This window comes from Eumetopias jubatus, unplaced genomic scaffold, assembly GCF_037043125.1.
Source record: "Eumetopias jubatus isolate StellerSeaLion01/CBP00866 unplaced genomic scaffold, mEumJub1_p1.0 scaffold_2, whole genome shotgun sequence".
NCBI classification, from domain to species: domain Eukaryota; kingdom Metazoa; phylum Chordata; class Mammalia; order Carnivora; family Otariidae; genus Eumetopias; species Eumetopias jubatus.
The window spans coordinates 52,188,504-52,200,528 of record NW_028274808.1 but is presented as its reverse complement, the minus strand read 5'-3'; the positions used below and the strand labels follow the sequence as shown (position 1 = coordinate 52,200,528).

General features: G+C 38.7%; 1 protein-coding gene across 1 annotated transcript in view; it reads left to right on the top strand.

Annotated features, from left to right (window-relative positions):
- Positions 1-12,025, top strand: part of PINX1 (PIN2 (TERF1) interacting telomerase inhibitor 1) — an 87,219-nt gene that overhangs the window by 8,158 nt on the left and 67,036 nt on the right. Inside the window, exons 3-4 of the mRNA XM_028114205.2 lie at positions 153-245; positions 1,736-1,814. Of these exons, the coding sequence (XP_027970006.2) occupies positions 153-245; positions 1,736-1,814 (172 nt within the window). The remainder of the gene's footprint in view (positions 1-152; positions 246-1,735; positions 1,815-12,025) is intronic.

The window sequence follows — 12,025 nt, the reverse complement described above, 5'->3', positions numbered from 1 at the left end:
AGAATCCATTAGACTGTGTCCTCTTTGAGGGTAAGGATAGTGCCTCACTCCTGGATATTTAATAATTAATTGAATGGTTGATAAAGGAGGAAAGATGCGATCTGTCTTGATACTTGATAAAAATGCTAACTCTCTTTTGGTGATCTCCACAGGGTTTAGGGGCTCAGGAGCAAGGAGCCACAGATCATATTAAAGTTCAAGTTAAAAATAACCACCTGGGACTTGGAGCTACAATCAATAATGAAGTGAGCAACAGTGTGTCTACTGGGGGTTTTCCTTGCACGATTTGCTTTTTTATAAATATAAACATTTTAATCCAATCAAATTGATCAGTTTTCAACTATTCAAGTGTGTATCCTCCATGGTGTGGTTAACTAAAGAGCCCATAACTAAGCAGGCTCTTCATCACATCACATGCCTTCACCTTGCCTTGTTGTCCTTATGGGATTCTTGACTTGCTTATGTCTAAGAGATCCAAATTAGTTTTATTGCTAAACTTTGAAAAAAATACTTCTTTTATAGAATATTTATAATTTTGTACTCATTTCAGTACAGAAAGGCATTTTCATCTTTACCTGTGTTCTGATATTTGCTTATGTTATTAAAAGTTGGTGGTGTTTAGTTTCAGAAAGAAACTAAGTTTTTTCTGCAAGAAAGTGGTGACCTTTATCTGTCCAGTTACCTATTTCTGACTGTTGATATTCAGTGGTTGAATTTATTCACATTTCCCCTTAAATACTGATGCTTTGAGAGATAGATGTATGGATACACTTAATTTTTTAGGAGAAGCATTGCCCAGTAAACCTATTTAATATGCCTTAACCTTCAGCATTCTTAAAAAGTGTGTATGGGGCAATTTCCTACATTGATACCTTGCTTCCCATTGGTTCAGATTGTTTTGGAGATACCCATTCTCTTTTAAAGTCTGATTGTTTTTCTTATAATGAATGTATTAGCACCACCTTACGAGGGTGCTAACTGATCCAGGGAACTTGGGAGTCTTTCCTACTCCCTTCCTCAGTGTTGTTTTGTAAAATTGGGGTTGACGCGAGCAAATAGAATTGGGCAAAATATTTTCAGTGCAGAGGAGCAAAGAAGAGATCCCTGAAGTCTGTCACTACTTTTTTCCCTTTAACCTACATAATATTCCCATAGTGAGAGAAAAATAATAATTTTTTTTCCTTTATTTTAATATTTAGCACAGAGGTTGCCTGTTGATAATTTGATTATAAGTGGACTGTTGATAAGTTATCCACATTTGAAATCGGGACTTAATCTTCCAAGAAGTCCATTTTTAAAAATTTTTTTAAATTTTGAATTTTTGAATTTTGAATTTTTTAAAAGATTGATATGAGAGAGTGTGTGTGTACACGGCAGGGTGGGTGAATGCAGAGGGAGAGAGAGAGTCTCAAGCAGACTCCCTGCTGTGTGTGGAGCCCTTCACGGTGCTCAATCTCACAACGCTGATATCATGACCCAAGCAGAAATCAAGAGTTGGATGCTTAACCAACTGAGCCACCCAGGCACCCCAAAGCCTATTTTTCATATTAATATAGATAAATTACATTTCAAATTTACATTATTTCTTCATTCAAATTTGTAACATAATATTTTGATGAAACATTTAAAATTTCACATTAACAACCAGATTTCCTTGATTCTAAAATATATCTTATCTCAACCAGTGTATGTAAACAACAGGCTTGCCTTTAATTGATTTTTTGGGTGTTTTCAGGATAACTGGATTGCTCATCAGGATGATTTTAACCAGCTTCTGGCTGAGCTGAACACTTGCCATGGGCAGGAAACAACAGGTAGGAAAAACCTTTGCTTTGTTATTCATTTGATTTATAGAAGAGATAATGTCTTAATTTAAAACATTTTTATTAACTCTTTTTACTGTAAGCATAATATATCTGAAAGTTAATTGATTGAAGCTCTTATAAATAGTCCTTTCTGTATACATTTTAATGGTGCTCTCATCATTAAAAGCACACACTTTTTTCCCAGTGTTTGAGAATGGCAAGATAAATCCGTTCAGTTTACAACCTCAAATAGTAAAGTGATCTTTCCAGGGATCCTTGAGTGTGACTAAAAACTTGTTTTTAAAATATAAAACAAGAAAAAAAAATACAAAGCAAGAAATATCAAGTGGGGCCACAAACTAGCAGCCAGCAAAGGCTTAATAGAAGAGCCTTTTTGGTACTGATTCTGCCTAGTGAAATTTATTGTATTTTGAATATATGTCAGAAATTCAAAATGCTCAGGTATATAGTAAAATTTGTTACAAGGGCTCAGTACTAGAAATTGTATATCTAAGGCCTGGGAACTGAAAATGAAACAATTGAATATTGGGCATTCCATATTAAATTAACAGAAAATACTGCCGAGGGGAAGGGCATGGATGGTGTAGGCTCAAACTTACGGGTCTTTGGTCTAATTTTAGAGGTTAAGGTACGTTTTTGTCACATGGCTCTTTGGAAGGCAAGGACATAACTTCAGTTAATTGTGCTGGATAGTCATTGATGAAATCTGGACTGTTAGCTCTTCTGCAAACAAATTTCTAAAAAATAGTGGTAAAATATATATAACATAAAGTTAACTGTCTTAACCATTTTTAAGTGTACAGATAAGCAACATTAAGTACATTCACACTGTTGTGCAACCACCGACACCATCCATCCATAAAACCTTTCATCTTGTAAAACAAACTCTTTCCCCATTAAATACTAACTCCCTATTCTCTCTCTCAAGCCTTGGCAGCCATTCTACTTTCGGTCTCTGAATTTGACTACTCTTAATACCTCATATAAGTGGAATCATACAGTATGTCCTTTTATGTCTGGATTATTGTACTTAACATAATGTTGTCAGGGTTCATCCATGTTGTACCATTTCCTTCCTTTTAAGGCTCAGTAGTATTTCATTGTATGTATAGACCACATTTTGTTTCTCATTCACCCTTCAGCGGACACTTGGGTTGTACTTCTTGGCTATTGTGAATAATGCTGCTGTGAACATGAATGTATAAATGTCTCTTCAAGTCCTGCTTTCAGTTCTTTTGGGTACATATCTAGAAGTGGGATTGCTGAATCTCATGGTAATGAGATTCTATTTTTAAGTTTTTGAGGAACTGCCATAGTATTTTCTATAATGGCTACACCATTTTACATTCCCACCAACGGTACACAAGGCTTCCGGTTTCTCCATATTCTTGCCAACACTTGTTATTTTCTGGGTTTTTGATTTTATGTGGTTTGCTTTTGTTTTGTTTTGTTTTGTTTTTGATAGCAGACATCCTGATGGGTGTGAGGCAATATCTCATGCTTTTGATTTGCATTTCCCTGGTGACTAGTTACGTTCAACATCTTTTCATATACTTGCTGGCTATTTCTGTTTTTGGAAAATTGTCTTCAATTCCTTTGCCCCTTTTAGAATTGGGTTTTTTTTGTTGTTGAGTTGTGTTTTGCAGACATTTTTATAAGGAATTTCTTTCTGTTCCCCATGCACAATATTTGGCTTGTAGTATACTGTCAAAAGATGTTTGTTAAATTGAAGGAGGAAGAACTTCGTGGAATGAAATTAAAAAGTGCCAAGTTCAGCAAACATTTGTTGAGCTGTGTGCTGGATCCCGAGTTCGACGTGAGGATATGTAGATGTATGGGACGATCCCTACTTAGGAGGTAGCTAGCAGGATATGCCTGTAATTGGTAAAATTATAGTGTGAATCCAGCTCTGGGAAGATTTATTGCAGTGCTGTGTATGGGACTGAGCCCAAAAGCATGAAGAGAAAGGTGCTGTGTTTGTATTTTCCCTAATTCCCTCTTGTTGGAATCTATAACTTGGACAGTTTTCCTTATCCGTGGGATAGCTATTAGAACTATCCTAACAGTTCTGTATAAAAAGATATATGGTTCTTAATATAAAAGATGCTAATGTGTTAGCCAGAGAAAAACGTAAGGAAAATGTTTTATGAAAACACTACCTGGACTGGTGTTAGGAAGTGCAGGATATATGCAATAGTAAAACTCAAGGACCTTAGCCCTTACTAATTATAAAAAGAAACATCTTTATATTCAGGATTTCAGTTAAACTCAGTAGAAACACAAATATGAATATAAACGTGATCGTATAAGACTTGTAGGTTTTGACTGAAGAGTAATAGAGTGCCATGGCTTGGAGATGAACACTAGAGCCCGATTGCCTGGATTTGAATCCTGATTCTGACGTCTCTGCTTGTGTGACCTTGAGTAAATTACTGAACATCTCTGTCCCTTCCTTCTTGGTGAAAGGGAGATAATAGTACATCCTCAGAAGGTGATTGTAAAAATTAAATATATTGCTATAGCTAAAGTACTTTGAACACTGCCTAACCTATGGTAAGTACTTAATAAGTATTAGCTGCTGTAATCTTTATTATTGTTGTTATTTGTAGAGATAGAAGTCCAAAGTAGAATATTTCCTCTGAATATTTTTAGTAATTAGGATATAGTGCCACCAAGAAAGAGTGATACTTGTAGGTGAAGGGATTTGGGCTTGATACTTAGGCTAGTCCTAGTTGTCATTAATGAAATCAAAGGCAATAATGTACTTTCTCCCCAGATTAAAAAAATAGAATGCTCTTAAGATAATGAACATTATAAAGAGCTGTACTTGTTGGCAGCAAGATATACATAAAATTTGAGATCTTTATACGACTGATGGATGATCTCCAGTTATAGGGTTAAAAAAAAAAGAAGATGAAAAACCATATGTACAGCATGCATCTGTAGAAAAATATAGAGAGGAAATGCGTGTGTGTGTGTGGTTGGGTATACATCAGTGGTTTTCAACTGGGGGTGATTTTGGCAATGTCTGGAGACATTTTTGGTTGTCACAACTGGGGATGGGGGTACTTTTGACATCTAGTAGATGGAGACGAGCGAAGCTGTTTAATATCTAAGGTGCACAGGGATGGTCCCCGATGACACAAAATTATCTGGCCCAAATATCAGTGGTGCTGAAGTTGATATACATAGGGTAGCTCCAAAATATCTGTTGTGTGTATATTTTATGTATATAAAATACATACAATAAAATATATTTTATATACATAAAATATACACATACATATATATACCTAAAATATCTGCAGAAAAATGCCCGAAAAACTGGTAAGACTAGTTGCGTCTAGGGAGGGAGCTGAGTGACAGAGGAAGAGGGTTTTTTGTGGGTGTTTTTTGTTTTTTGTTTTTAAGATTTTTTTTTTTTTAATTTATTTGACAGAGACACAGTGAGAGAGGGAACACAAGCAGGGGGAGAGGCAGAGGGAGAAGCAGGCTTCCCACAGAGCAGGGAGCCTGATGCAGGGCTCCATTCCAGGACCCTGGGATCATGACCTGAGCGGAAGGCAGACGCTTAACTGACTGAGCCATCCAGATGCCTCAGGGAAGAGGATTTTTACTGTAGTCCTTTTGTACCTTCATGACTATACCATGTGTGTTATGTCCTACTCAAAAAATTGTTTTAACACTAATTTTAAAACTGTTTCTTGAGCCCACTTACCTCCACTTCCTGAAGCTTCTGCTCTTCTTTGCCACAAAACTCTAATTTTCTGTACAAATTGATTTCAGTTCTCCTATCCTCTCTTTTTAAAAACTTGTAACATGCCTTGAGCGAGTCTCAGATAGTCTGCTTAGTTGCTCTACCTCTCTTTTGCCTCTTCTAGTGTTGATGCTCAGCAGTGGCGAGGGGAGGGGGAGCCCCAAACATCAGACTCACTTCTCTGGATTTCCTTATCCTTAAGTGGGACTGTAATTCTCTGCTTTGCTCCACTGTAATGTCTTTGAGCCATCCCCCCCTGGCCCCCCCCCCATATTTTGTTGTAGTTTTCTTGACAAGAGAGATTATTGAAATGAGTCAGTTCACCATTACTAGAAGCAGCACTCTGCCTAGAATATTTTTTTTAAATAAACTTCATTGAGGTATACTTTATATATAATACAATATACCCATTTTTGAGGGTATAGTTCCATGAGTTTTGACCAATGTATATACCTGTAATCGTAAGAACCTTGATAAAGAAATTTTCATCATTACAAAGAATTATCTTGGGTCACTTCCCAGTCGGTCCTCTGCTCCTCCCCACATCCCACCCCCCCACTTCATTCTCTGGCCCAGGCAACCGCTGATCTCTCCGTATAGATTAGGTATTTTCTTTTCTGCCTGGCTTATTTTTCTCAGCACGATTCTGAGATTTATCCATGTTGCATTTATCAGTAGTTCATTTCATTTCTGGATAGTATGCTGTTGTATGAGTATGCCGTAATTTGTTTATGCATTCACCTGGTGATGGACATTTCGGTTGTTTCCGGTTTTTGCCTACCGTACCCAAGGCTGCTATGAACATTTATGTATACTGTGTGGACATACATTTTCATTTCAGTAAGACCCTTGTGCGCATGCGGGCTTCCCCTCCTTATGCCATGTCCAGAAATTGCCTCTTGACAGAAAGCTGGGGCAGCCCTAGAGCTCACATCCTTTGTTACCCATCTGTCAAGGATGACAGTCCTGTGCTGCCTGTTGTCCAGTGTGTGATGAGTAGTTTCATATCTTTTGTTTTCCCAGTGTTTACAGTAGAGGGGCATGATCCATAGCACTTATCCTTTTGTGGGCAGAAGACAGGGAATCTTCCTCCTGTCTCTTCTAAACCCACTTCAGACTTTGCCTTACTGCTCCACAGAAACTGCCCTTGCCAAAGTCACCAGTGACTTCCACGTTACTAAGTCCACTGGGCATTTTTCAGTCCTTGTCTTACTTTGCCTGTGGCACAGATGTTCACCCCTCCTTGAATCACTTGTTTCCCGTGCCTTCCCAGACCGCATCATCTCCTGCCTTTCTTCCCCCTTCACTGCCACTCCTTAATCTCTGTTGCGATTCTCTTTTCCCAGCCTTATCATGTCTGGGGCCCTGCAGTTCAGTCCTGGACCTCTCTCATCTTTTAGCTACACCAATTATTTATTAAATCATGGCTGGATATAACAAACCATGGCTGAGATGTTTGGTCACAATTGCCAGATTTCTCATGACTGCATTACCATCTCTCCTAAACTCCAGACTTGTATTGAACCCCCAACTCAGTATCTTCATTCAGGGTGTCATCAGCTATCAACTTCTCAAACTTAACATACTCAAACTCCAGTTCTGGCTGCTTCCCCACCTCCACCCCGCAAATGGTTTTATCCACAGTCTTCCCCATTTCAGTTGATGTCAATTCCCTCCTCCTAATTGTTGAAGCCAAGGACCTGTGTCCACTAGAAAATGTTGGTTCTACCTTCAGAATATATCCAGACCCTTCCTGCTTCATGTCACCTGCACTGTAGCTAGTATGGTCTGAGCAACTGTTATTTCTTGTCTAGATTATTATAACAGCTTCTAAAGCTGGTTTTCTCAGCCATAGCACTACTGATGTTTTGGGCTAGATAATTCTTTGTTGTGAGGCATGTGCTGTGCATTTTAGGATGATTAGCAGCATTCCTGACCTTTACCTGCTAGATGCCACTAGCACCTTCTTCCCCTTCCACCCCCCACCCCCGCCACCTCCTCCCCATTTGTGGCAACCCAAATACCTGCAGACATTGCCAGATGTCCCCTGAGCAAAATGCCCCTGGTTGGGAGCTGTTGCCCTCAATTGCTCTTTCTTCATCCAGCCATGACCTTCAGCGTAACAGTCAGAGTGATTCTTTCAAAGTGTAAGTCTGTGCTGCTTATTCTCAGACCACCAGTACCACCAGCACCCCCTCGCCCTTGTTGCCTCCTTTTCATTCAGAATAAAGTCAAAGTCCTTTCCCTTGCAGCCTTATATAATATGGACCTTTTTCCCTTTCTGACCTCATCTCTTGCTATTCTCCTTCTTACTCATTCCGTCTTAGCCACTGGTCCCTGTTCTGGTTTATGAATACATCAAGCATCCTCCTGCCTTAGGATTTTGCATTAGTTTCTCCGTCTCTAGAACACTCTTCCCCCAGTTAGCGTCTATGCATTTTTTCAGTAAGGTCCACACTTCCTGCCAGTTGAAAATTGTATCTTGTTCCTCAGTGCCATTTTTGGAAGTCAATAGAAAATTGGTGTAAGATATTGCAGTATAAGGATATTATTTAGAAATATGAAGGAACTAAAACCCAGAAGAACCAGCTAAGAGTCTGGAGAGAACTGGGGCAAGGACTTGTTGTGCATACTTACGTGTGCATGTGTTTGTTTTAACAGCTTTGTTGAGATATAATTCACATGCCATATAATTTACCCATTTATAATGTCCAATTCAATGCCTTTTAGTATATTCACAGAATTTTCACCAGAACCAATTTTAAAACATTTCATCACCTCTAAAAGAAACTCTGTACCCAGTGGCAGTCATCCCCCATGAACCCCCCAACCACCCTTGGCAACTGCTGATTTACTTTCTGTCTCTAAAGATTTGCCTATTCTGGACATCTCATTTAAATGGAATTCCACAACATGCGGTCCTTTGTGACTGATTTCCTTCATTTAGCATAATGTTTTCCAGGTTCATCCTTGTTGTAGCATGTGTCAGAACTTCATTCCTTTTTTAATACTCCATTGTATGAATATACCATGATTTACCCATTCATTAGCTGGTGGGCATTTGGGTTATTTCCACTTTTTCATCCGTTATAAATAATGCAGCTGTGAACACTGTCAGTGTTGGTGTGGCCTGTGGCTTTATTTTCACTTCTCTCGGGTATATACGTAGAGTGGAATTGTTGGGTGATGTGATTACTCCATGTTTAACTTTTTAAGATTTTTTATTTATTTGAGAGAGAGCGAGCGAGCACAAGCTTGGGGAGAGAGAGAAGCAGGCTCCCTGCTTAGCAGGGAGCCTGATGTAGGGCTTGAGCTCAGGACCCTGAGACCATGATCTGAGCCGAAGGCAGGCACTTAACCGACTGATCCACCCAGGAGCCCCTCCATGTTTACTTTTGAGTAACTGCCAGACTGCTTTCCAAAGCAGCTACACCCTTTTGCATTCCCACCAGCAGTGTATGAGGATTTTAATTTCTCTTCATCTTTGCCAACACTTGTTATTATCTGTCTTTTTGATTATAGCCATGTTAGTGGCTACAAAGTAATATCTATGTGTGCTTTTGATTTGTATTTCCATGTCCGCTGAAGATGTTGACTGTTTTGTCATTTGATTATTGGCCATTTGTGTGTCATCTTTGGAGAAATAGCTATTCAGATCCTTTGTCCAGTGTTCAGTTGGGTTATGTGTCTTTATTGTTGTTTAGTAAAACTTTTTAGTATATTCAAGTACCAGTCCCTTTATCAGTTATATGATTTGAAAATATTTTCTCCAGTTGTGTGGGTTTTCTTTTCACTTTCTTAATGGTATTGTTTAAAGACTGAGGAAGTGCAAATAGGTAAAAAGACTCATTGCCTTCTCTGAAGAGACTTAAAATCTAGTGCAAAAGAAATGAAACAAATACCAAAATAAGTTGATCCCCCAACTTTTTCAGTTCCCAGATAATTGAGAGAGAGTAGCAAAGGCTTTAGATGGTGAATGAGGGTTTTCTTTGAAAATTTATCCAAATCTCTTTGTTTCCTAAGATTTTTCTTTCCTATCAGGTATTGCTAAGGTTGCATTATTGATGACTGTGGCCGGTTTCTAGCACCCATAGGCTTGGATACTGAGTGTGCTATTGGGTTTAATAACAAAGTAGACACAGCTGAAGAAAGTCTAGAAAATAGACTAGAAGACAGTTATCCAGAATGCAGCTGTGAAAGAGGAAAAGATGAGAAATAAGAAACAAGTTTAGATGAAAGATAAAGATCTAGTATCTAATAGAAGCTCAGCAGCACAAAGGAGAATGGGAAACAGGCAGTATTTAAGGGGATAAGGGCTGAAGACTGTCTAGAATTAGTGATAAAACAAATCCACAGATTCAAAAAACTTAATGAATCCAAGCAGATTACATTTAAACAAATCTTCACTTGCAAACATAATAGCAGATGTAACAGTGTAACATTGTAGCAGAACATCACAAATACAAACATACATGCACACACAGGCATGCACACAAAAGAGAGATGATTGTTAATGCAGCCAGAGAAAATATACTGATTCTCTTCAAAGAAGCAACAGTTATAAATGAAAGCAGAGTTCTTAACAGGGGAAACCAAAAGACATTGGAGTAATACATTGAGGGAAATACAACTGGCAACCTAGAATTTTACACTCAGCAAATACATTTTTTAAGAAAGTGGATGGAATAAGTTTTCAAACAAAGCTTTACCACCAGTAGACCTTCAATAAAGGAAATTTTAAAGGATGCACTTCAGTCAGAAGGAAAGAGTACTTATTATCTGCAGTATCACCCAAATGTCCGTCAGTAGTAGAATGGATAAGTAAACTGCTGTGTTTGTAACTGCAAAGAAATGAAGTACAGTTACATGCAAGGGTCCAAAGCAGGGGTTGGCAAACTTTTTCTGTAAAGGGCCAGATAGAAGTATTTTGCCGACCATAGGGTCTCTGTCACAACTACTCAACTTGCCTATTGGAGTGTGAAATTAACAGTATACAATATATAAACAAATGGAGGTGGCTATGTTCCCATGAAATGTTATTTACAAAAATAGGTGGCAGGTAGGGTTTGGCCTATGGGCTGTTGTTTGTTCCCTGGTGTAGAAGGATCTCATTAATTTAACGTTGACTGAAAGAAGTGAGACACAAAGTTAACATCCAGTATGATTCCACTTGTAAAAAGTTCAGATGATAGGCAAAAATCTGATACTGAGGTACCATACTGGGGTGGTCAAATTATTTTAAAACACAAAGAAGTGATTACTGTGAAAGTCACAGTAGTGATTACCTTTGGAGAGAGGAAAAGGGTTGAGATTGCATAGGGGCCCATGGGGAACTTCTGGGGTGATATTAGGGTTCTGTTTTTTTTTTCCTAGTTGGCAGTTATATAGGTTATTTGTGAACACTATGTTTTATGCACTTTCTGTGGCTCTTACTCTCCCCCCCGCAAAGTAAATGGTTAAAACCAAAACAAAAAGCAAGAGGAAAGGTGATTATCACAAAAATCAGGATAATGGTTGCTGTTAGGACAGGGGTTCTCACCTGGGGGCAATTTTATCGTTCATGGGACATTTGGCAATGTTTGGAGACATTTTTGGTTGTCACAGCTGGGGAGATGTTACTTCTATCTGGTGGGCAGAGGCCAGAAATGCAGCTAAACATCCTACAGTACACAGCGTAGCTATGCTCCTCCGTCCCCAAACAAGTAATTATTCCTCCCAAAATGCCAATAGTTTATGGGTTGAGAAACCCCATTCTAGGAGGAAGGGGCACAGGGATGCTGGATGCTTCTTGATACAGGCAGTGTTCTGTTTTTTTCTCATCCAGGAAGTGGTGGGGGTGGGGGGGAGAGGTTGCTTTATAACTAACTGTACAGACTTCAGCCACTCCTATATATGATGATATTTGTCCCAATAAAAGAAATCTAAAAATGGGTCCCTTTCTGGTAGACTTAATTACAATAATTTATGGCATATTAAACCTGTAGTGAAGGTTAACTAAAGAGTAACCTGAAGCAATTTGGATATCAGGGATCAACTTCTATCTTAATGAGTATCTGGTGAGGTATAAATGGCCGTCACTTTTCCTACACGGATTCAGTGACACGATTAGGGTGTCAGTCTTGAGCTGGCTTTGCATGACCATAGTCATGGAGGCAGAAGCTTTTGAGTCTGGGGCTCGATTTCTTAGAGGCAGCCACACACTCATTCTTGAAGAGGGAAAATGAGTTGACTTCACACCCTGTTTGGTATCATAACTTTCTCCTTGATGTACTGAATTAGAGAAAACTCTGTAACCTCTTAGGTGATAGGGTTATCAAGAAATTATCAGCTTCAAGATTCCATAAAGGAGCCATGAGATTCATTTTTGTAGGTACTAAGAAAAGAAAGCAGATTTTTGAGCAGTTTGCTTTTGAGATTTGACAGCGATAGCTAGAAAGTTACC